Source organism: Trichoplax adhaerens, genomic scaffold (genome assembly GCF_000150275.1).
Source record: "Trichoplax adhaerens TRIADscaffold_1 genomic scaffold, whole genome shotgun sequence".
Classification (NCBI taxonomy): Eukaryota; Metazoa; Placozoa; class Uniplacotomia; order Trichoplacea; family Trichoplacidae; genus Trichoplax; species Trichoplax adhaerens.
Window position 1 is genome coordinate 8,430,701 of NW_002060943.1, and position 27,394 is coordinate 8,458,094.

Below are 27,394 nucleotides of genomic sequence, written 5' to 3' on the forward strand. Positions count from 1 at the left end.
GTAGTTAGATGCTATTACTGGTTAAGTTAATAACTAAAGCGATGATTAAGCATAAAAATAGAAATAGACTTGTATGGGAATTTAGCTCATGGATAAGCTTTCATATTGTATTCGTTACCTGGTTGCTATGGTGACCCTAGTTGTCAACGTTGACGGCATATACTATGGCAGTATATACTATTTTAAATTGCCTGTTCTATCATATTGGATATAATAGCGGTTAATAATAACCTACTGCTATACAGTATGTTAAGTGTTGTCCAAGTCTATTATTTTAACTTTCCCAGTCTAAAATAGCAGATAGACACGAACAATAATGCTGTAACTATAACTAAAAGGTCCGATATTGTACCAGTCTATTGCTTCACCTTGCTTACCTTATGTTATACCGGATATACAAATATGCTGCATCAACTTGCCTAGTTTATCATGCAAGGTAGCCTAGTGGTAGCATAATAATTATTAATGCAAACCAAGTATACTTAAATAGACGCTAATATCATGTACGTGTTATTCATGTAGGCGAATACTGTCCCAAGTTACCTACTGTACTCTGTCATATTGACATAGTAGCGGTTAATAGTGACCCACAGTACTACTGTATGTTAAATATTGTCCAAGTCTATTTCGTTAACTTAGCCAGTCCAAAACAGTATATGGATACGAACAGTAATGTTGCAGAAATGACTAAAATGTTCAATATTACACCCGCCGACTGATTCACTCTGTGTTGTACTAAATATACAAATACGTGTATACTACTTCAACTTGCTTAGTTTATTATGCAAGCTACTCGCAAACTAGCAGTAAATACGTATCAATAAATCCTAAGCATACTGAAATATTCCACTCAGTAAAGTAGATAAGTATGCAGAGCATATCACGAGTAAAGGGTTCTACTAGTAAATTAAAATTGGAGAGAAATATCGGTTTACCTACGAATTTTACTGTATACTGTATATCATACGACGTACTTTTTAAGCATAGTTTATATTTATCTCCTTCAAGGCGCACACTAGATTTTCGCTGCTATGGCCAGGTACACACGCTCTTTTACACTATATACGTGTAAGTAGACCTTTCCATGTAATGAAATAAGGATCTCGTGTTTTGCTGATGCGAATACATATATTCACGATACAGCGATGTATACTGTAATAACGCCATCACAAAGAAATTTTAAATTTAGCTTATTGATTTCACAGGCGCTTTCCGCTGATTATTCCCAACCCTAAACGCTTGGGTTTCATATCTATTTAGAATTAGGTAGCGTTATTTAAAGTGTCTTGTTCATTTCTTCAAATTACCAAAAATAGTCTAGACATTATCCCAGCAAACGGATAACAATTTTTTTAATTGGTAATTGATGTTGCGAGTATTCATAGCATATTTAATCCCAGCACAAATGTGCTAACAAAATTTACCAAGGACAAAGAAAGCATCAAATTCATTCATTCATTCATACACTCCAGTTTATTTCCATGTGTAAATCACACAATGCATTCAATACTCAAAAGATATAAAAATGAACGCCAATTAAAGAGAAAAAAAACTACATCTTGCACTAAGTATACAGTAGTAGCTTACAGTATTAACTTCCACCTTTAAATATTCAAATTTTGGAAGTTAAATTTAGCACTTGCAGCAGTATTATTGAAACTACATAAATTCTATGTAAGGTGGAGGTCTGTAATGACCGTCCCTACATAATATTCAATTGAGAAGACTTAAGAGGTCAATTGCATGGTGTTCCTAGCTAACTATAGCACCTACGGAATAATATTCTTTTATGACACAAAATTTAGAACATTGAATCTTTTCTGTTTTAATACGGTCTTACAAGGTATACTACCTTCGATTGCTGTACGCGAAATTTAGTACTGATAAAGTGAAGGTATCTTAAGTAAGTCTAAATAAAGGAAGATCGAAAAAGTAAGTAGTAAGAAATACATGTGTTAATCCCTAGCAACATTGCGGTTTTTTCTTTACGTCTGAGTCTACAGTAGGCCCTACGACAATCGGTTGACTTGAAATTTCGCTATTCTGGGGTGCATCTTTAATTTGCTTTTGTGAGACAATATGATATATCTCTGCAATAGATCAAAAAAGATCATTTCAATATTAATCTATACTCTTATCAATTTTATTTCATAAAACGGTATTGACTACTATCCTTTCTTAGTATATTATATATTATATCACGAACAATTAATTACCTTATTCTACATGATCTAAAGAATACAAATAGTACTATCCTAAAGTATGCTAATGTCATACAAAAATCAATAGTGTAAGAGTAAATAACCAAACTCTATTGGTTTAAAAAAATAATATATATATATATATATATGACTGAATATACAACCATAGGTCTTATTAGCTAAACAATCAACCTATTACTTATAGTAGTAATAATGGTAATTAATCTATCGTGATAAATCATAAGTGAAAGAAACTTATAGACGAAAATACAGAATAGTATTTGTTTTCAGTTGTCAATTACAATATGCCTAAGATCGTACCGTTACTGTCAGAATGAAATAATAAGCTAATAAATTATTTTCAAATAGATTAAGAGAATTAATGAATCTTTCCTTTGCTATATAGAGTAAAGTGAATAACAGCTTACTCAATAAAATAATTAAATGAATAATTGCAGTATAAGCATTTGAATTCAAGGACGGTCTAGTAAAAGCGGTCTTAATGCAGAGACTTGTAAACAATCAAGTAAGTTAGCATCCAAAATGTAATATAAAAAAATGACTAAGTCTGTCGTATAGTACAGTATACCGTAGATCGTAAAGCAAGCGTCGCAAATGCATAAATAAGAAAATGCGGTACCTTCACAACTTAATATTACAGTAAAATAACTATTGCTTTCATATTGACATAGTTAACCAAATAGAAAAGTGATACTGTATAGCAAAACTTCGTTTAGTTTAGCTATCAGAAAAAGTGTCCATTCTTAACAGTTATTATTAATTTTATAACGTACCTGTCAAAATATTTTGAAATGCTGTCTCAACATTGGTAGAGTCGAGAGCCGATGTTTCGATAAACGACAAAGTGTTTTTTTCTATAAACAGAAAGGAATACTAAATTCATATTGTCATCCCAGGTAGAGGATAATTGAAAGATTGTAATTTCAATGAAATGGACAATTAAGTAATTGACTAGAATAGATTGCGCCGTCATTTGTACTTGATAGAAATTAAAATTACCTGCAAAATTCTTTGCTTCGTCTGTCGGCACAGCCCTTAAATGTCGTAGATCACATTTATTACCCACCAGCATAATTACTATGTTAGCGTCAGCATGGTCACGTAATTCTTTTAGCCATCTTTCAATGTTTTCATATGTAAGATGCTTTGCAATGTCATAGACTAACAATGCACCAACGGCACCACGATAGTATCTACATCGAATTGGATAAGGACGATTTTAAGTCTAACTACAGTTCGCTATTAGACCTTTTCTTGATATAACAAGCTAAACCTATATTGGCATCAGTAAAATGTGTAATGTTGTGATAGACTTACGCGCTAGTTATGGCTCTGTATCTTTCTTGACCAGCTAAAAGAAATGAATAAACATTTTGGATGCAATTTCAATCAAAATCATAATTAAGTAATTTCGAATTTTAAATAACAAAATGTTTTTTAATATTTGCTTTTTCAAAGCAAATTGGTCAATAAAAAAGAATAAACAGCCATTAAATGTGGCCTAGTAAGTAGTAAAGATCTTTTCACATTAACTTGACTAATCCTGCAACAATAGCATAAATTACTGCGCAAATTGTGAAATGAATGGCGTGCCACTACCCGAATCTATTTCTTTACTAATTCATGTGGCAGGATTTGGACATAAATGTATTCGTTCAAGTATAATCGATATTTTTGTAGATAGGAAGTAATTCCATTGAAGGGCCAGCTGCTACTAGCTCATATTTCGAGAATACTGAAAAACACTACATGGAGCACATTGTATAATAATTACAGTATTTATTAATTGATCCATTCTTGCATATTGAATTTTTATGTGTCAGGGCGTAAAAATAATTAATGAAGGGAATTACAATCCTTTCTACAGTAATTAGACAATGGTGTAGTATAGCCAACTGGTTACCATTAGTTTTAAATAGCTCTTTTGACTACGATAGATTTATTACGTTGCCGTGCAGCGGAAATGACTGGTATTTACAGTTGAATAAAATCTCTTGAATTTGAGTTACGTAAATCACTCTACGTTCCTTTATACGGTAGCTAGTATGCTAGTGCTAGTTGTTTAGTTGCTAAAAATGGCAATACATGGATACATTATCGAATGAATATTCACTTGTAGTAAAACAGTACAGTACATGGCAACTGAGTACTAGATGATCGCAACCCTCAGTTACAACAGTACACAAGCGAAGATGATCAATTCAATAGTAGTGTAGACGGAAATAAAATGAAAGTTAATATTGAAGAAGGTAAAGTTATGGGCCAATTAGTGACAGTAGCGTCGATAATAGCCATTATATTGGCTAAAGTTGATGCTGATGAACAGATGTGTGCATGCCCTATTCCACTGTCTACGAAATATTCCATATCATCATCTCATACATGTATTTTGTCGTCAAATGATTCAAGTTGGCTAATTGACTTGATTATAAAAGAAACAATAATTTTCTCCAAGCTAGAGGTAATACGAATATCATTTTGATGGGCCTAAAGTAATCATCATGATAGACTTTAAATACTCATCCTTTTTCAATATTGGTCGTATCGTTGGAGTAGATGATGGACATAATTTTATAAAGTGCCTATGCTTACCAGTATCCCAAATTTGTGCTTTGATTGTTTTTCCATCAACTTGGATGCTTCTAGTTGCAAATTCTACACCAATAGTGGATTTTGATTCCAAATTGAACTCGTTACGCGTAAAACGAGATAGGAGGTTGGACTTACCAACGCCGGAATCACCGATTAAAACAACTACACCAAATAAATATAGAAGTCATTAGAATGTAGGTTAAATTCAAAATCAATTGATGCTAGTGTACATGGCGGGAGTTGGGCAACGTCAGTTGGGAGTCTATTTTTTTCCTCACCAAGTAAATCTCTGTTTCCTACTTAATCTAAGGGGAATTTTCGATTTGTAATATAGAAGACTGTATTCATTTGCATTGATTTTTCGCAAATTGCATAACAATTGATCTATTGCCTTGAATTGTACAACACATTGGGTAAAATTCCATTTTTTTTTAAGCGATGAGAAGAAACATTTTGATCATTCTATTTCAAGAAAGGTCTAAATTAGGACTAGTTACGTTCTACTTTATTTGACATTGCAAAGCAATACTTGTAAACACTTCCTATTGAATTGCTAAGCATGATCCATGTTAGACTCGATGCGATGCTTCAAACATTCTAGAATGAGTAACAGCAGTTTCTTAACTGATAGAATGAATACTGATGAATACATGTTAGCCAGGTGAGAATTGACAAATTCTTCTCTGTCCATCGTTGAGCTATGATGATCATCGCCGACATGGATCGCTTTGATCTCGACGAGCACCGTGATGGCGTTTGGTGCAAAACGTTTACTACACGCCTAAGTACGACTCCATGGATAATAACGAATGCAATTTGATGACTACTGTACTGTAATTGTTGCATTTTTTTCTTGAATCGATCCATGCGTTTTAAAGTGATCATTGCAAGCTTGATCCTGTAGTAGGACAACCATAACTCAAGCAATGGATAAACATTAATTCTATTCTAAATCGTCCTTGATAATTTTATCATTTTACTGTACATGTCTACTGCTATTACAAGGGGACCCATATAGACATGGATATCGACAATGGCGTCGTTCAATAAGTGAGGGAAACTACCCTGTTGTCTATTTTCACTCTTTCAAACACTGAATGTTGTAAATGGACAAGGATAAGGACTGATTTGATAGGCATTTTGCATCGATTGATGGATAAATCAACTTGAATGTTGGGTCTAGTAGTGTTTTAGCAAGCACCGCATGGCGCATTGCGTAGTCTATGGAAGTTGTATGGGACTGTGCAAAGGTTAGTATAAAAACAGCCAGTCGAATGACAACAGTGCAAAACATAGGAGCGACGGGTGTTGTTTGCAACAGTAGCTAGTTCTCAAGTCTCTTGTTGTCTACAGTCTAGTAATGCAAATCCGAGGAAACGGAAAGGATGGAACAGCCTCGACTAAGAATCAACTCGATCGGGTTTGATCGTTAGCATGATTTAAGCACCAGTTGAAAAAGTAGAATACGATTGACAAGAGAATAATTGTGAACTAGTCGTGGCGATGGAGGATGCACGGTTAGAAAAGTTGCTGTTGTTGCCTAGTCCATTTGGCTGGCAAAGCATTTTTTGTATGGCGTCGAGTACCGTACAGAAAGCGAATGAGTCATAGAATCATTTCAATTTTCGACGAAATAAAGAAGTAATGTAATTGAAGTGGCAGATGCAATCATGACTGTAATCCATTTTGATCTCTCGACTATGTCATGTACTATACAAGTGGAGTCAATCATGACGCTATAACTACGCTAGAGAGCGATCGATTTCAAGAGGGTTCACTATTTTCTCGGAGCAGAAGCAAGGTAAAGCGATGAAGTCATGCTAGTGGTACTGTAGTAATATGGTAGCATACAAGATGACAAGTTGCACTTTTCTGACAGAGTGGCCTAGCCTATACTAGACTAAAAAGTTGTACAGTAGTAGAAATGATAATGCCGTATTGATCGATGTCTGGATAGCGATGAAAGAAGATGGAATTTGTCTACCGTGTATGTTGCACTTTTAACGGTGAAAGGCGACGTCGTCCATTCTTTCAATGGTTTTCTCCGTTAACGGTTGATTGATGATAGTCTACAAGTGTATCATTCCATCCATGACCGTTTAACATGATTGAAGGAGGAGTATTGGACTCATGATGATATCATCCAGTATTGCGATACACTATCCAAGCGATGGCAAATCATAGAATAACAAATGGAACAGGTTGATTTTTGTGGCGTACGCTATCCACTCACAGCTGCAAAGGATAGTTAGTTAGAGGACATTTGTCCTTGACTACGATGATGGAATACACTAAGGTTGTTGATCAAGATAGCACCCAAACTAAAGGATGGAAATGCCCCCATCATCAAGTTGTACAGCATCAACAGTGGATTCAAGGCCTACCTTTGAATAAGTAATCATATTCGTCGTCTTTGGAACCCATTTCGCTTGCAAGTAAAATATTAAATTGCAATGGCAGCACCAGCGTCTTGATTGCAGCAAATATATAAGCCAATTGTATGTACAATATGCATTGACTAGGGTTGGCCTGTCTAAATAGGGAAACTCCCAATTTTGCTTTTCCTGACTATGCGTCCAGTCAACCAGCCAGTGACACCCTTGCGATCGGTTTTTTTGGGACACCAGGCATGCACGCAGTGATTGCATGGGAGTATGCGTAGCCGGCACGACTGTCTATTGTACTGTACACTGTACTGTACTGTACTGTACTGTACTAAAAGGAGTACTGTATGCGTAGCCCGGACTACTGTGCATTGTACTGTACAGTACACTGTACTGGACTGGAATGAACTGTACTGTACTGTACAGTACTAAAAGAGTACAGTACTGTACTGTACACTGTACTGTACAGTATGCGTAGCCCGCACTACTGTCCATTCTACTGTACACTGTACTGGGCTGTAATGAACTGTACTGTACTGTACTAAAAAGAGAGAGTGTACTGTACTGTACACTGTACTGTACAGTATGCGTAGCTCGCACTACTGTCCATTCTACTGTACAGTACACTGTACTGGATTGTAAGGAACTGTACAGTACAGTACTAAAAAGAGTACAGTACAGTACAGTACTGTACTGTATGCTTAGCCCGCACTACTGTCCATTCTACTGTACACTGTACACTGTACTGGACTGTAATGAACTGTTTAGTACTGTACTGTACAGTACAGTACTAAAAAGAGTATGCGTAGCCCGCACTACAGTACTGTACTGTACTGTACAGTACACTGTCGGACTGTCCTGTACTAAAATGAAAAGCGTTTTCTTCTTTCAACACTCTACAGTGTACAGTACATCCTTACAGTACTTTACACTGTACATCGTGATCTTTTCTCATTCCATTCTTGAATAGGAAAGTGACAACGCTTTAGTATTAACCAATAGAAGATAATATACAGTACTGTACAGACAGTGTACAGTACATCATTTCCATATGTAAAAAATGCGCGCATATAATAGGTACTGATTCCTCCATTTGGAAAAGGATTACACTGAGTGTACAATACTGTACACAGTACGCACGCACTGGACGAGCAAATATGAGTTCAATTTGTGTTATTTCCGGGATCGTACAAGTACTGTACAGTACACCAACCACAAATTTACCTAAAGTTCAATGATTTCAGAATCTGTGTTCAATTCATTTCGGAGGTACTAGTACAAACTCTCGTCGCTTTGCTGACGGTTTACGATAATGTGCTCATTTAACAGATAGTATTACCATTTGATACTGTAGAGTGTACTGTAGACCTGTCACAGGTTCAGTAACTTTATACCGTGAACTGTACAAGAGTACGGTACAGCACTACAATACCGTACTGTACAGTACTTTTACTCGGGCATATGATAACGTACCCGTTTGTTAATAATTAATAGATAGATAGGATTACCATTCGACATTACATTACTGTATATGTACTGTATATCCCGGTAATAGCCGAGCACTACTGTACAGTACTATACAGTATTCACAACTATACTTCTAGAATACTACTTTTCAATAATGCATTCACGGATGAAACCTTGTTACAGTCTTTGATAATAATAATTCGGCAATTATAATATCTGTCCTACATATCCTAATGTGAAGAATAATACTACTGGACAGATTAAAATTATATCAACCATTGCTGAGTAGTAATACTATGATTGAACACTCATTTGCAAGTTTACTTTGCATAATTTGACAACATTTTATTAACATCCGATTACTGTATAATGCTGATTAGAATATTATTGATGTATTGCAAAGGAACAATAAAAGTAATATGACAATTACTCCCTTACATATCACAAATTCATAATGCAATAAAATTGATTGACTTTACGTTCGGAATTAAAGCATTCCATTTTTGTGGCTGCAAAATGTGTTATATAAAGTGATATTTGCCTAGACGCTTTATCCTAAGTATAGTATTATAATCACTATTTCAATGTAAAGCTTCCCTATAAACTACATTACGTGTCACTCGGCATATGCCATTATTGTAGCCTGGCAAGTTACTGTTAACTCTATTATGGAGTAAGGAATTAATTTCCGTTCGATCAATAAACACCTTTCAATCGCGAGGATTTCCAACGCGGCTTATGGCTACATATAGCTGGCCGTGAGTAAAAACGCTGGTAGACAAAAGTACTGCACATTGATTCAAAGTTTGCCCTTGGCTTTTGTTAATAGTCATAGCAAATGCTGGGCATATAGGAAATTACCGACGTATCAACTGAAATAGAAGATCAGTGTCAGATGGGGAAATATTAATACGTGGTATTAAAATGATAGAGCCGGCATGTTCTCCACCAAGTACAGTATACGCGCCACCAACAGTCTTTCAGTAATATCTGTGTTCAATTTATTTTGAAGGTATGAATGTCCGCTGTGCAGTGTACACTGTACAATACTCTACAGTTATGAACAGTGACATTGCTGGATATCCATTTTAGCCCATGAGAAGTCATTTCTTGTTTTTGGCTAACTATACCCCTGTCCGGTACTGTGTGATGTTATTGTCTACTAATACAGTACAGTACAGTATACTGTAGTAACAGTACTGGTACGGTACACTACAGTTCCGTACTCTATTGTACTGTACTGTACTGTACAGTATTTTCACTGGCAAGAATGCAAATTGGAAAATTGGAACTTGCTGATATTTGGGGAGAAAATGGATATACAGTAGACGAGCAGGGATGCCTGTACAACATCTACCTATCCATGGAACTCACTTTAGACTTCATTTAACCTGCACCATTTTATTTTTGGATTGTAGTACTGTTCTCTGTACTGTACAATACAGTACTATATGATGATAGAATCCAAGGACTTTGTCCCCTTTGATAATTGATGAATTTTTCCATTTTAGAGAAAATGGATCACGTGAACAGCTCCCTGATCATCGTCAGCATGCCCAGGAACTTATTGTTCGCCCTTGAACAAATAGAAATTTCCATTTCCCGGCCATTGGCATACAGTAATAATTAATAATAATAAGAAGAAGAATAATATTAATAATTGGAATTATTCAATACCGTACACTAGTGTACGGTATAGTACTGACCATTTCGCTTAGTCTGTCTAGTCTTGGATAAAAAGCCATAAAAGACAAAACTCACTCAAGCATTGATCACAAAAGAGTTCCAGCTCCGACTGGCTGTAGCAAGAATTGCGTTGGTTGATAAAGCAAATTAGAAGTTTCTCTCGTTGTGTAAGTATCTCTGATAAACGACATTTTTTATTGATCAAATGGTAGTTGTCCAATGTATCTTGTTATTACTTTACTTGGAGATGGATGAAGAGAGGAAAATGGATGCAACATTTGGTTGCATTTTGGTATTCAAAGTCGTCTCCAGCCTGTATACACTTTTTTGCTCATCAAAAAATAGATGGTCGGATAATCGTAGTAGCTATCGTTGCGTTGTATGGTAACATTCAACATCTGTAAAGTAGATTATGACTGTATATCAATCATTTTTACCATCACATCCATGGCATTGGAATAGTCTGGGGTCAACAAATGGACTAAATTGATACCAAGATTGTATTCAATTTTCCACCATGTTAGTATGTTGCTAGTACAGTATAATTATGAAAATGACAAATCATGGACAGTAGTTGTTAACATAATAAACGTGATCGATGATTGGTATACTGCTTGCCACAACTGTGCTTTGCCCGATATTCATGACAGACGTGACTACCTTATTACTTTGGAAACATGATAGTATCAACATACATGACTATGTTACCACGGCTTGCTACGGATTAATGATCTCCGACTGCAGCGCGCTTCCCGCAGATTGACTTATTCTAGTACTACTACACTACTGTTCATGATTTTACGAGGAGGCGGGGAGAGAACGTGACCATTTTCTAATGTTGAGTCAATAATTAATAGGCGACCTGCAGGTTGCCTACTCACCTATTATAACATGATTGTTTTAATGGATTGGACTATATCCAATCTTGAAATAGCGAGGGATCAGGTGAGCATCCGCGGTAACCTTACTGAATAGTGAATACCGTAGATGAGCTCTAGTAGTTCTATCCACGGTATTGAACTTTGTTAACTTCAAAGACGCTGCGTGATCCAACTGATAATGGACGTTAGTCCAGTAACGTGACCTGAAAAGAATGCAAGTGCAATCATCGCATACGTTCTACGCTAGGACAGAAAACGTCCTAGTGTGCTAACTGCTAAGGATTAATCCAAAATTTCAATTCTATTTTTATATTGAAAATAAATTTTGATTTTGCAAGTTTCGTCAATAATCTCCTGCTTCGTAATTAATTGATTGTAATTATCAATGGAAGCCATGTTGCATTGTTTGGAAAAGTTGGATTAATGCTTGAAAATTTGACATCAGTGTTTACGATAGCGTTATTTGATGACTTAAACTAACAATAGTATTCGACATGAACAAAAATAGACACTCAACTTCCAAATACAAGTAGCTCGCAAGCCTGGTAACAACAACTTATCATTGCAATGCTGCGTGTTAAGAGACCCTTAAACGAGTACTGTAGGTTATCATTCACGCTACGGTTCCATTTTTAGTACACGTGGTCCGATTTTGATTCACTGTTATCGTTGCTATAATCTGTATTATTCTGAGGAATGAGCAAGCAAGTGTACGGTAGACTAAACGGATCAAATCGGAACCGAAACATTTTTGAACTGATCTCCACTGTTTGAGTAGCGTACACTGTACAGTCTACGTATATGCCAAAATCAAGGCTCATTCATTTCATCTTTCCTGTGTGTCAGAATCAGGACAAAAATTGAAGGAATTGAATTAACTTTTCTTCTACTGTACTCATCGGAAAGGCTATGGTTGCTACATTTCTTTTCATATACTTTTGTAACTTTGATAGCTATTTAAAACGTCTACTACGCTATAGCCAATTGACACAAATTGGCTACCCGTGCGATATTGTACAATTGTTTATTTATTCAGTTCTAATGGTGTGTTCGACTTTAAATAGTTGATTCCTCATCCGATTTATGGCCTCATGGCGGCTGATTCCTAGCTGGAGGCTTTAATGGATTCATCATTGCTATATAATAACAATAGTAGCGTCTAATAGTAGTAATACTGTAGTACAGTACACGATCAATATACTGCAGCAGAAGCAAAAAAATCTTGTAATTAATGCTGGATTTGTTGGTAGAATTTTGGGTACTTCGACTGCAGAGTAATACGACCATGATGGTGTTGGAGGCCACGCTCTGTTACAGTGTCGCTGAACATGTACAAGTATGCTCTGTACAGTAGCAGTCTTGATACTAGCTATACGATGGTGGAAAAAAATGCTGCATATACTCGTAACTTAGCAAGTATGTTTATCCAGGGTCCTAAAGTCAATCAATCGAAACAGGAATGGACAGTATCGAGTTCATCCACGGAATGTGGACTAAAATTTCATGCCATTTTTCAACAACTAATTCCCAAAGTAAACACATGCGCGGCACACCATTTGATATTTAGGAAATAGCTAACAAGTAATACAATGCAAGAGTCCACGTAACTATGCTTAAACAACTTGTTAGCATAGACAAGAACTCTTGTAGCCCTGCGCTTTAGTAAATACGATGTGGATCCAATTGTTTTCATTTTATTGTTTCATTCAAATAGAAATTGCATCACGCCATGTACATTTTTTGCAATTCAAAGCTGATTCAAATGCCATAAATATTTCATTTTCCAATGGACGATCATGCATTATAGTTGCATACAACGGAACGGTTATTAGTTCTGACGATGACCGCTGCCAGTTACTTTGAAGAAGGCTGCCCTTACTGCAGTATTCATTGATATCTCATTATGACAGTACCGTCTAAATCGTAATATAGTAGGGGACGGTGCAGACATCTTGATTCCTGATTTTAGTATTATTGATTTATTAAAACAGTCAATAAAGGTGTACTTGGGGGCAGAATATACTCGTATGTTGTGGGCCACGATCTATTCGATTTTTTTCTAGTAGTCCATGGCTGTCATTGGGGTTAAAGTTGGTAACCTTTGACTGGGTTAGCCTTTTATGATTATTTTTGTTGCAGAGAACTGCTAGATTGTACTACATTCCATGTATACTGTACAAGTTGCGTTTGACAGAACGGTAGATATTGAATGGGACGATTACTTTGATACCATCACGATCGCGTTTCTGGTAATATAATGCCAAACGTAGCTCGCAATTCAATTATTTTATATAGCCTTTGTAGTTCCAATAAACTTTTACCTTGATTGTACTGTCCTTGTGCCGTAAAATGTGTCGCTGTAGAAATCCAAAAGGTGTTAGTGACGCATATTGAATTTAACTTGCTAAAGTTTTATAAGAGTTCGTTTATTTGTACTGTAGAGTCTGTTACTACTATAATTTGTTTTAAGAGTACGCCTGTTTATCAATTGTATTACTCTTTATCACACTTAAAATAATAACTTTACTTGAATATGGGTAATAACAGACTACTGATGGACACAGATCATACTGTAGATCCGGACAAAAGAAGATAGAAGTATCAATGTACTGAGAATGATGCTTAGCAGTAGAAAGCACTAAAACGCTGTCATATCGCAGCTAGCGGATCAATGCATTGAATACATAGTATGAATAGTTTGCGATAAGTCGTAGTACATCTCTCTATAAGCATTACTCTTATTGCAATCAATTTCATCAATACAGTACAACGTTGCACAGCTTATTTCCCGTTACGAATTTCTACTTATATATATATATTTAATATTTATCGTGATTAGGAATAGAAGATGACCCGATTAATATTTAGTCTATTACTCTTCACTTTGACGTACCAGGCCACGCATACATTTGCAGGTAGGACGAAAGAAATAGTACTATATGATATATCAATTAAGATTGCACACGTTGATAGTTAATGTCATACTATTTTGGGGGATTTGCAGACATACTTCCAATTAATTATTAATCTGCTGATTAATCTGATACGTTGATAAAGTTTCTTACATGTGAATATCAGTAGGGCATGATATGCTATGATTAGGAATATAATTTTAAAGTTGTAATATTTCTCTTTAGCTATTCGATGGTGCGTCATCTCCGACCTAGAAATGCAAAAATGTCAAGATATGAAGGCTTCATTCCGCCATAATCAGGTTGGCACAATTGATTGCGTTCGTGGTACCTCTACTTCCGATTGCATGAGTAAAATCCACAGTCAGTTGGCAGATATCGTTACTCTAGATGGCGGCGATGTCTACATTGCTGGATCTCAGTACAATATGGTACCAATTGTTGCAGAAAATTATGGACTTGACTTTGGTGCTAGCTACTATGCCGTAGCATTGGTTCGAAACGATTCACAATTGTCTTTAAAAGATTTGAAAGGTACTAAATCTTGCCATACTGGTATTGGTAAGACAGCTGGTTGGAATATCCCAGTTAGCTACCTGATTGAACAACAATTTATGCGGCCCCAAAATTGTAATATTCCACTGAGTGTTGGCAACTACTTTTCAAAAAGTTGTGCGCCAGGAGCTCTATCATCGAAGTATAATCCCTACGGAAATAACCCCTCTAATTTATGTGCCCTCTGCGTAGGTGACGCCAGCGGTAACAATAAGTGTGCAAGGGATAGCTCGGAACGCTACTATGGCTACGCTGGAGCTTTTCGATGTCTTCAGGAAGCTGCCGGCGATGTTGCTTTTGTTAAGCAAAGCACAGTTTTCGATTATGACAAGCAAAATAGCAGCTATTATCGCCTGTTATGTAAAGATGGCACAAAAGCAATGCCTGCAGATTACAAAAAATGTAATCTGGCAAAGGTTCCCGCCCATGCGGTGATGGTTTCTGCCAAAACGAATAAGACTATGCGCCAGCAGTTAATTAACATGTTGATGTCAGCGCAAAACATATTTAATCAAAATGCAACATTTCAGCTTTTCAATTCTTCAAAGTATCAAGTTAGTGGCCGCACCGGTGCTGATTTAATATTTAAAGATAATACGAAACGACTGGATGGTTTAGGCACCAACTCAACGTATGTTACTTATCTAGGTGCTGAATATGTTGCAGCTCTTGCAACGATACATAGCTGTCCAAAGCCTTTACGAATTTGTGCTGTCTCTAGTGCTGAAAACAAGAAATGTTTAGCTATGAAAGCAGCTGTGAAGAAACATCCAGTTTTATTCCCTTTTATAGAATGTGTTGAAGGACAATCGTCTCTTGATTGCATGCAAAAAATAAACCGAAATTTAGCTGACGTTATCGACTTGGATACAAGCGATATTTTTGTTGGTGGTGAAATGTATAATTTGAAACCTATTATGGCCGAAAATTACGGTCAAGGTAGCGGTGTCACTTACTATGCTGTTGCAGTGGCCAGAAAGCAATCATCAACAATTTCATTGAAGAATATGAGGGGTGCTAAATCGTGTCATACAGGTATTAACAAGACTGCAGGATGGAATATTCCAGTTGGTTTGTTGTTAAGTAAAAATATCATGCCTCGAAAAAGAAGTTGCGACGTTGCCTACAATGTAGGATCATTTTTTGAAGCTAGTTGTGCACCTGGTGCCCTATCTGCAGAATATAATCCTATTGGCGATAATCCATCAAATTTATGCAGTTTATGTGTTGGCGATTCCAACGGCAAAAATAAATGTGCAAGAAATTCAAATGAGCGCTATTACAACTATGCTGGTGCATTTCGATGTTTGGCTGAGAAGGCTGGTGATGTTGCCTTTATCAAACATTTAACTGTTAATGAAAATACCAATGGAAAAAATACTGCTTCTTGGGCTTCCAATCTTAAATCAGATGACTTTGAATTATTATGTGAAGATGGTTCACGTAAACCCGTAACGCAGTATACTCAGTGCAATCTTGCTCGTGTACCTTCACATGCTATTGTTACTTCATCTTTGAGATCGTCTACTAACCAGATAGCATATAAAAATTTATTGCAGAGAATGCAAGGAATTTTTGGTACCGTTGGCACCGATAAAAGCTTCAAGATGTTCAGCTCAAAGGATTATACCTCAACGTCTGGAAATGCCGGAAAAGATTTGCTATTTAAAGATTCTACAATTCAGCTAGAACCTTTAGATTCTGCTGCAACGTATAAAAGCTACCTTGGAAACAATTTCTTGGGTGCTTTGAACGCCACGAATTACTGCAAATCATCAGCGTTAATGACTGCGAAAATAAGTTTTGGTATTCCAGCATTGTTGGTTGTTCTCAATTTCCTTATTTCAAGTTTAATGGTTCGCAATTAATGTCTGGGATCTCGAAGAAATGCTTAGATGCAGTAGTATAGCAGAAAAAGATCGGACGTAGATACTATTACCTTACTGGACTATGAACAATTTATTTAACGTTATGACCACGAAGTGGAACTTCTGATCAATATTATTAATCACATTTTTAGACAGTCCACTAGTAAAGTTTTAGTTTTTTTAGGCAATTTTATAGTATCGAAACGTTCCGATAGTAAGCTTGATATTATTATTTTAAAGGTTAAAGTTTCATTACCTTAGGTAACTCATGGCTTAGATGATTTTGCAATACTATGTAGTAGGATTATTTCGTTTCAAATAAAGAATGATCTCTAAAATTGATTAAGTGGTGTACTAGTGTATCGAACTATCGGTATAGTTTTCCTGTTGAAAGCCTGCATTTGTGAGATATTTAATCTCAACTTCTAGTCATCAATGATGTTATGATACGTTGAGTTAGCAGATAGACAGATCTATCATTAATGTAGTTATCAACTGTGCAATGCATTTTAGTAAAAGTGCCGTTTGCTAATGCACATTCGTTCTAGTTTAGAGCTTGTATTTGTTAACATCAATGCTGTCACATTTTGAATACGTTGCCCGAATTAAGCATTGTCCAATACATTTACATAGCATGTATTTATGTCGTTATAACTTTATCCGCAAATTTAGACTGTAGGGTGCCAGCATGTGCTTTGCTCTGATCTCCCTGTTTCTACAAGCTGAACCTTGTTTGTCTCTTTTTCGCCTATTAACTATTCGGCACATTGTAGTATTAGCTGTAACATCTTTTCAACTCTGGTTAGCACTCAGGTTTAACTATTCCCACAGTACTACAGTAGTGAATAGCTTAGTGCTGCACAAGCTAATGAACCAACAGTGTTAAACATTAAAAATAGTACAGCATAAACTTAACGAGATCACGCAAAGTTACTCGGGTCTGTCCTAAGCTGCAATGGCTGTTCATTACCAATTTGCTGGTCATTTTATATACCCGGAAGACTAGCAGCATGGATAGCCTTGCATAGTCCCGCACGTAACTAACTCTGCTTTAAATACCGTGATTTCGACCCGTAAGATATACTGTAGATAAAATTCACTTAAAATTTGAATTACGTTTTACTTGTATAAGATGTACCGTAGATGCCATGGTCAGCAGATTCGATCTGCATTGCTGATTAACATTGGCATTCATTTTGTAAATATTTACTTTATCCGTTGTCTGCTAGGTCTCCTATCAGATTTTATGCTTAGTGATGGTAATATTGATACCGTTAATGATTTAGAAATCCTTGATATAACGTGCGCTTAAAGCCGAATTGTCATCATTTTCAGGTAATCGTTATGAATCTTTATTCTAGCGGTACGCCGCTACGCGTATCCTTAGCATCAAATCGTAGCGATCGACTCAAATAGGGACACTGTTCTATTATAAGGCATTTCTGCCATAAGTCAAGATTTCCTTTTGACTCTCTTCTAGACTTATAGTACACTTTATCTTGGAATAATGAACTAGTTATCACAATCTGTTAAGAAAATAATCAGACTCTACTCTTCTGGACAACGTTTATCAATTCTATACAATAGCTGTTAACAATTTGATCTTGATGCAATGTGTAACTTTTTTTATAGAATTGCTATGGATGCTATATAACTATCTTCCGAGGGTGGCACTTTTTAAATGCTTTGTATGTTTGTATACGTCCAAGAACGTACGTTACTGATATACTACTGATATTATTGATAGTAGAATCCGTAGAAATGATTATCCCGCAAACAACACACTATCTGCAATTTTAGCACGCATACATACTCTAGAATCGAGCAAGTAGAATTACTAAGCCATTTGGTAATTCGTAAATAATTATAATGAAAAGCAATTGAACAGGAATGATTGTACAGTCGTATACGTCAACATAGCAAAGTTCTATGCTGATTTGCGCTCTACATATACCGAAAGGCCATTAAATCTACATGCTCGCTAAGCCTTTTTGTAATTTCGGTATAAATGTATCCTATGATTCTACGCCGCGTAATCCTTCAAAGTTGCTTTCAAGCTAAATTAAACATTTCAGCTAATACTAGTAGTTTGATGACGCCAGATATGAAAATAATTTAGAAAATTTCTTAGTCGTAGTAAATTGAATTATTTCGATTCAAGCACTGACGGTCTTGACTACGTAGTTCAAGTATGATATCAACTAGTTTCACAAAACTAAAAACTTTAAACTATCAACATTACTGACTTCTGTTAAAATGTTGTTGATAAGGTGCTATCTTGACAGCGTAATCAAAAAGTAGCGACAAAAAAATTGTAATTTGCTTCTGATGAAGAAACTACTTGTCCGTTTTTCTAAATTATGTTGCCCAAGTTCTGAGCCAAAATAAGGCTAAGTACCTCCAATAAAAGTAATTTTTAATATCTTCTAAATACGTTCAACTGTCGCAGTTCTTACCCTGATAAATTAATGTACTGTAATTGACTTCAGTGCAGTGAAGAATCTGCTAAATGAAAGCCATACAGTATCAGAACAACAACGAATTATATTGTAATAATTTTTAGTTGCAATGATCAACCACTAATAATGGTGCTAGCGGGATGGGATGGCATACCGTAGTTTTCTATTAGTATTCTTACAGGTATGTGTGTTGTTTTCACCTGTACATTATTTACGATATTATAAAGGTCATACAGGTCTTGTCTATAGAATAAGGTTCCAGCACAAAATCTTTAAACGATTATGATTGAAATATCATACCAATAGAAATACAGAAGCGAAATTGTTAAATATTGAATTTAAATATTTGGTGCTACAATTTCTGAAATAAATCAATTATGAAATACAGTATATAACTTACTGTACAAATTGATCCAATAATCTAACAAATTTCAGGAATTTAAATTGTTCTTCATTTACATTACTTATCCAATAACAACAAGATCAATAGTGTTAAATTATTATATCTGAATCGCTCAAATCCTTTTACGTATATTACCGTACCTAAATGTATAGATACAAACCATACAAAATTATGTTGCTAGCAGTATTGGATTAATTATTCATTCACCTGCCGTAAATTCTGCATCTAGATATTTGTAAACCGTGGCAGGGTTCCAATAGCTCCTCGATAAGGATGCTACTCCTTGATGAGTGTTATGGTAATAGTATTTCAAGTCAGAAAAGTTATTTAACGTCGATAACTACATTTAATAAAACCGTAAAATTTAGTTTATGAGACCATATTCTTTAATTTCTTTTAAAAATTTTCATTCATATTGTTTATATATATATATATATATTGACGGTATATCAAAAATACACTAGTAAAATTTTTACATCTTCAATAATGCTGATAAATATGAATTTTAAATTTATGAAGTAATTTCATGTCGAATTTGTTTTATTATGATCTGTATTCATGCTAAGTTTTAGTTGTTCTATTTCTTTACGAAGAGCAGCTTCCCTTTCCTATAGTATAAGAGTTGATAATATTTGTCAGTCTTTTGAAGATTGCAATCCTATACCTTAACATTGTACTAGTACTCTACTGTGACCATATTATACGTGAATAGTAATTGTTAATTTATGTAATTACTTCAACTAACAACCGCTGCATTTTTTCTCGAGTCTCTCGTTCTTCCTTTTGTAATTGTTGCATTTCAAATAACGCTTTTTTAGCCTTATAAATCGAAAATTAAGCAATGTCATCAATTTAAAGCTAACTTACAATTAGTAAAATAATATACTCAAATACAACTACAAGTTTCAAAACAAATTATTGTGGAGTCAATTTGAAGTTTAAATTGCTTACCCTATTATTTTCTTCCTTTAATTTTGCTATTTCTTTCAAAACTTCTTGCAATTGTGTCTTTGTTGAATCTAATTTATCGTTATTATCAGAATTAGAAGCGTCTTCATCTCCTTCAGCAATTATGTCTAATTGATTGTTGAGATCATTCCGTTGGTTTTCTTTTAGTGGTTGAGTTGCATTATCGACATTTTCGTTCTGAATTTCTGCCTTTGCTTCTGAATAATCTTCATCACGATATAATTTCTTTTCAACGATACTGTCGTCTTTGGCCACTAAAGTTGCTGAACTATTAGCAGAACATATTTCCGATAATTCATCAGTCTTTCGTTCGTGGCCATTAATCTCTTCCATTTCCTCTTCTGTTGCACGTAGTTCATTTTGCAACCATATTGGAATCTGTAAGAAATAAATGTCTAAATAAGTAACTTGCATTTCGACTCCTATTGTTGCTATTTTAGATTAATAACCTTGACTAAAGTAGTTATTATTATTGAAACTCAGTGGAGTTTTTACCTCATCAGCTGTATTAGCAAGTGATGAATCTTCATGAACTTGTGAATTACTTGCTGTTGTTACCGTTTCAAATTCACATTGAAATCCACTGTCGACTTTTGAAACTATAGCTGCATTTTCGCTATGAGATGGAGATAACGCTATATCTGAAGAACTACCGCTATGTTGAGTAAATTGAAAAGAGTTTATATTTACTTATTTAAAGGTAAGCATGAAAGTAAATCTACATTATGTTTAATTTCATTTCATTCATGAGCTTACGGTCTGGGTCTTTTTGTCCTAGAATGATCGTATTTACTACGCTTGCTTTGTTTGGAGCCAACACGTAGTGGCTTAGGAGCGGTAGTTTCTACTATAAGATACAGATTGTTTTCATGGCTGATAACTTTCTCAAAGGTTACCGGATGTTTATATCCGTGTCCTTTGCTGTTTGATTTTTCATTCTCGTTTTCTTCCTTAGCATGCCCATAAAATATAGCATCTGGGGTATAAACCGGCCAATAATTATTACTATTAGTCATCGAGGTAGTTCGACTTCTTTTTAATCTAAGCGACTGGCGCCAAGTTTTTTTATCTATTCGGTTAAATTTATTTTCTTCGCCATTAGCAATTTGTTCTTGGATGTTTCCTTCTGATGTTGACTCTGTAATTGGTGTTGCTTGCTTACATAATCGAATACCTAAACCATTAGTAGCTATAGATTTGGTGCCAGGAACCGGAGCATTTGTTCCTTTCTTTCGACTACCCCAAAATTGCACCGAATTATTATCCAATATTGCAGATGTATACGTTTTACCACACGTAACATTCTATTTAGAATCAAAGAAAGAAGAATCTATTCATGATTGCAGTCTATATGATACCTTTTAATTTGTACCTAGTCTATAGAAGTACTTATTAATTATCAGTAAATTCTCATCTTTTATTGATTGCAATCTCATGTGACTGGTGCTAATGGCAGTTAGTATTTAAGACTTCTAATATTATAAAACGTTTCTGATACTTTTATTGATATCGGTAAATTAACTTACAATAGCTCTATAGCCTCGTAAATTGACTGTCGTTGCATAATCGGTAGGTCGATTATCACCAGTACCCAGTTGGCCAAAATCGTTATTACCAAAAGTGATTACTTCTCCCGACTGAGTAACAGCAGATGTGTGATTAACCCCCAGACAAACTTGCATGATAAAATGTCTTGATAATAATTTAACAGGCAAAGGGCGGATCGCACGGTCGACAGTTACGGTTCGCTGTTTGTCAAATAAAAAAAAATTAATTCTATTGATGACATGGATGAGATACACGTTTGTTATCGTTAATTGACTAGGATAATTATATATTAAAGATTTCTTCACTTCAAATATTATAAAACTAATTCTTACGATACCTTTCTTATAGTGTTTCGCACTCGTTTTAATAATCCTCGACGTTTGTTTAGACCTAGTTTATTATAGCTATTACTGATATAGGAAAATTAAAAATACAAAAAAGTTATTATTTGGTACTATACACGTATAATATTTCGCTCTTAATATTTAGTTTAAAAACTTAATTACAGTAAATTTACGCTTTAGTTAACTTAGCTTTGACGATATATGTATATACGTCATACTGCTTATTTTAGACCAATTTTAAACAGTTTGTTGATTTGCAAGTAAATCTTACTTTCCACATCCGTAAACTTTGCCAGAATTGGTTATAAACATTGTCCCATCGGTACCGCATATTACAGTTTTTATTGATACATCAGCTGGAAATTGGACCTTTGTAGGAATGCACCTATATGTGATAGTCTATTAGACAATACTACACGAGTAAAATGTTGTCTATGTATATAGACACTTCCATTAATTTAACATTGATATTAATTTCGATATTGTATTAACACTTTACCTGTCATCTTCATCCCCTAATCCAAGTTGACCATAACTTCCCGTCCCCCAAGTAAAGACCGTTCCATCAGTTGTTAAAGCCATAACATGTTCGTTTCCACAAGAGATGCTAGAAATATCTTTGCTTAAGAGTGATTCAATTAAGCGAGGTATTGTATACGGTGTCCATCCACCATGTCCTAAACAGCCAGAATTACCAGCTCCACAGGTCATAATTATTCCATTTTCGCTAAGAAATATCGAAAAGCGGTTACCGCAGCATGCTCTATTATTAAAAAAGTATAAGTTTATAGCATTAGTTGAAACTAAGAAGATTTGAATTTTGCAGTCTAAAGAACTATCGTAAATCAAAGTGGAAGTAATTACGCAAGTACTGTATAGCGCGTAAACCATAATAAATGTTAAAAATAAAAGACAACTATCATATCGATGGGCACAACAAAACCTATAGATGGATTTTCCCTTCAAATTTTCGATCATTGTTGGTCTCTCATAGCTCATAAGATTACCATGACCTAATTGCCCCATACAACCATTTCCCCAACTATATGCTGTTCTATCCGATGAAATGGCTACGACGTGAGAGCTACCAACCGCAAGCTATAATAAATTGATTACAACATGGTAAGAAATTTATGTTCTCGTTTGTAAAACGATAGCTTGAGAAGGTATATTCTTTACATTTTTATAAATCAATAGCAAATAGCAAACATTGATCCTTACGATATTACCTGAATGAAACATTTTCGACTTGGTAAATCGCACTGGTCCATGATTATATTAGTTAAATTAAGGCAATATAATACCGATCTGAATCAAATTAAAGGTATATTACTGGTGTTGCAGAAACGAATAAAAAATATGTAGGCTGCCAGCGATGGCCGTTAATATTAAATTAATATACCTTTTCCTTTTACCAGCGGCAGAATCTGACATACAAGATATTTGATCATCCTCGAATTCATTGGGGTCAAAGTTACGCTCGATCTATAAAATAGTATCATAATAATCTGTTAGCAAGAGTCAATGGAATAAATAGATTTACTAACTAGTGTATTAGATTAATTAGAATATCACAAATTGAAGTAAGTAAGCAATGAACAGAACCTCAGGCAGCCTTTGATAGTATATCTCATTTGCTGATGGGCGAACTTTAGGATCTTTTTGCAACATATCAGAAATAAGACTAGAAAGTCCTGCACTATAATGACTACTAATTGGAGAAAAAGTACCCTAGATAAAATGAAAGTTTAATCAGAGGAGCTATGCTTATACCTAATTATATTTTATAACCAAATTTTACCGCTAAAAGTTAATTTCTCAAGATTACCTTCATAATTTTATTAACTAAAGCTGGAAGATTAGAACCTTCGAAAGTTTTCTGAAGACTTGCCATTTCATGCAGTATGCATCCTAATGCCCAGATATCACTTTTATCATCGTAAGGCTTACTTTCACACTAAAACCGTATTATGCAGTTCCAATATCATGGTAGAACATATTAGCATTACGTATAGCACGAATACTTTCGCAAATACTTTATGTTTTTTAATAGTAATAGAATAATGAGCTGGATAATTTTTAGAAAGTAAAATATTATTAATTTAACCTCCTTGACTTATTGAACTTACCATTTCTGGAGAAATATAATATGGTGTACCCAAGACAGTTTTTGCTTCTTTCGCAGTATCTGATAACACAGTAGAAATACCAAAATCTCCCATTTTTACGGTACCATCTTTCATAAGAAATATGTTGGCGGTCTTTAAATCTCTGTCAATAGTTGATATAGTGTCAGTTATGATGATAGTTGGGAAATCGCATCCTGATTGCACTATTAATCATCAATTAAGATTACCTATGCAAGATGTTATAGCTGTGAATATAACGAAGTGCAGATACAATTTGCTTAAATATATGTAATATCTCTCTTTCATCTAATTCTTCATTCGCTTGTGATAGATATTGTTGTAGTGTCCTATGTTGTAATAAAAAATAATTAAAATTGTTATTAAATCAGTGATGATCGCTACGTAGATAATTTATTAATTATGGATTAGAATGCCGTTTGAATTTCAGTATTAATCAGGGTACAAATAGCCAAGGTATTGTTTATAATTAGTTTAAAGGAAAAGTAATGTATATATATAAAAAATATTGGTATTAGGTTGCGGAATAAATCTGTTGTATAGTTACACTTTCAGATTTCAATGAATCTCCGAAGAAATTGATATTTGCACATTGCAAAAAGGCAATCATGTCGATTTCTAGTTTATCTAAATGCATAACTAGTATTTGAGCTAATACTGATAACATATTATTTAAGGTTTTCTCAAAAATATCGTCGTACTCGCGAATAGAGCTTTATCAAGCAGTATTGATAATTATATCGCCAGAGAGCATAAATAAAGTGTATATAGCATAATACTGTATACGAGTATAGTATGCAAATGAATAAATGGCTTTACCCATCGTCTGCGTATTCCATTTCAATAATTAGCATGCCAGATTCTTCAAAGCTATCGTGATAGTGTACAATATTTGGATGATTAAGCATGGATAAAACATTGACCTGCAAGTAAGCAATTTTTCTCCTATTAATCTTAAAAATTGCTAACATTATAGTATTTTAGACGCGTTATTCTAGTAAAAAAATTATCCATTGATGCATTCCTACCTCATTAATAGCTAACCGCCTTTCTGATGCGTTTAAGTCAATCATAGGGATTTGCTTCAAAATAATTTCAGAATTATCGCACTTTCTACGACATAAAACGGCAGATCCATAAGCACCTAAAGTTATATCATCCCAAAACAATAGCACAATTGAGTCCTTAGCTGGCAACATGAATACGTATTACCATATACATTATCGATTGAATAATAACACTAGATATTGATTTACTAGTCTATAACCTTTGCCAACAACTCGACACTTTTGAAAATCTGCCAAGGATTGACTTGAATTTTTCCAGCCTTTTATCATTCCCGTTTTAAAAAAATTTTCTCCAACAGGAGTACTTTAAAGCAATCCAATAAATTCACACATGAATAAGCAGTTAGATATTCTTGAAAAGATGTATTTAAATTAATGACTACCGAAGGTAAAACTTTGATACTAATCAAGTTTCCATAATATATCCAACCCGTAGCTAATTTATGAAACAACTTACCTACACGTTCCATCGGCCGTGTAAACTTCATTACCAATAATATCCTTAGCAATGTAAACATCAACCTATAATTACGCAAGAATGGCAACGAATTAATTATAAATGTAAATTTATCGTCCAAGATTAGTATTGAATAATATTTTAGACAAAATCACGGTTAAAGCATTTCATCAATTGTACAAAAACACGCTTTTATATTAATTTACGCTTAATTACCTCGGTAAAAGTTGACAACATCCGAATTAAGGGGTGTATATTTGCATTCATGGTAGTCAAAGATGAAGCTAGAAAGTTGATTTGCTTGGATTTACTGTTTGGATCAATGTAAGCTTTGACAAGATCGCCAAAGAATTCAAATATGTCTGTATCGCGTTGTTTGGTATCAAAGATATCAATGAACTGTATAGATTAAGAAACAGAGAACATTCATTATGGATTTGGCCTTAATTATTGAATGGTTGAACGACTTAGTAAAAGATATAAAGTAAGATGGCACTCCTCTCTTTTCATTATTAAGAACCATTTCATAGTGACAACTAATTTATCGCATATTGTATAAAATTGAATAGAGAGAATTCCTTTCAAGCAGATTGACAAAAACTGTAACTCTTAATATCCTTTTTTTCAATGAGTTTTTTATTTGCAGTCCAGCGGGACTAAACTCATTAAAAATCTATCAGTGTGCGTCTAATTTTATGATGAATAGTCCATGTATTTTCGTCAATACAATATCTTACAATCATTATCCTTAATTAAAGCGCGGCCTGTAAATTATACGTCTTTTCGTAATCGTAAACTAGCTATCCAGCTATGCCGATCATACTATTACATTAGAAACAGTTTTGTTTCAATCCAAAAATGTAAGTGATTTTGTTATCTTTTTTAGTAAAGTATTGTGCAATTGTGATTTATATACATGTGCGCTAAGTAGCTATAGCATAGACTATTATCACATAATACAAGAATAATAAAAATGAAGAGAAGAGGCTATGTATCGCCTGAAACTTATAGGTCTAAGGTATTAGATCAGCTATAGTAATATCTAAACTGTAATACATAGCAAACAATATTAATGGCGCTAAATAATGCACTAATTAAGCCAATCTTAAAATGATAAAGGAACCATTAGTATAATGGATAGTGGTAAGGTCGATAAGTTACGGTTATGGTTTCCTATTTTCTTAGCAATAGTTCAATTCGTATAGATGATGCTGCAATGGATTGTATGAATTGATACGCCAACTACGAACATAAACTGTTATTCGTAGAATCTTATTAACTAGAATACATCACATTTTGACGATCGCAACATATAGAAAGTGGTAAAGTAGACATAAAATTCAAGCAATCCATTGCTTGAATTAATATGCCAACCACCAGCGTAAGCTATATTTATAGAATCTTATTAACTTGAGTATATCATATTTTGTCAT

General features: G+C 34.6%; 3 protein-coding genes across 3 annotated transcripts; 1 reads left to right on the forward strand and 2 right to left on the reverse strand.

Moving 5' to 3' along the window:
* Positions 1 to 1,962: 1,962 nt before the first annotated feature.
* TRIADDRAFT_63185 (uncharacterized protein) lies at positions 1,963 to 7,238 on the reverse strand (the record flags this gene model as incomplete). Its single annotated transcript, XM_002108815.1, has 6 exons — positions 1,963 to 2,090; positions 2,996 to 3,076; positions 3,222 to 3,415; positions 3,540 to 3,573; positions 4,815 to 4,976; positions 7,199 to 7,238. 6 exons carry the CDS (start codon positions 7,236 to 7,238, stop codon positions 1,963 to 1,965), a joined length of 639 nt encoding a protein of 212 aa, XP_002108851.1.
* A 6,842-nt stretch (positions 7,239 to 14,080) lies between these two features.
* Positions 14,081 to 16,567, forward strand: TRIADDRAFT_52263 (uncharacterized protein; the record flags this gene model as incomplete). The annotated part of the gene is made up of 2 exons (XM_002108081.1): positions 14,081 to 14,147; positions 14,370 to 16,567. 2 exons carry the CDS (start codon positions 14,081 to 14,083, stop codon positions 16,565 to 16,567), a joined length of 2,265 nt encoding a protein of 754 aa, XP_002108117.1.
* Positions 16,568 to 22,785: 6,218 nt separating this feature from the next.
* TRIADDRAFT_19228 (uncharacterized protein) lies at positions 22,786 to 25,636 on the reverse strand (the record flags this gene model as incomplete). The annotated part of the gene is made up of 10 exons (XM_002108816.1): positions 22,786 to 23,053; positions 23,234 to 23,388; positions 23,520 to 23,598; positions 23,639 to 23,775; positions 23,896 to 24,021; positions 24,119 to 24,247; positions 24,420 to 24,561; positions 24,647 to 24,766; positions 25,257 to 25,360; positions 25,466 to 25,636. 10 exons carry the CDS (start codon positions 25,634 to 25,636, stop codon positions 22,786 to 22,788), a joined length of 1,431 nt encoding a protein of 476 aa, XP_002108852.1.
* Positions 25,637 to 27,394: the final 1,758 nt, after the last annotated feature.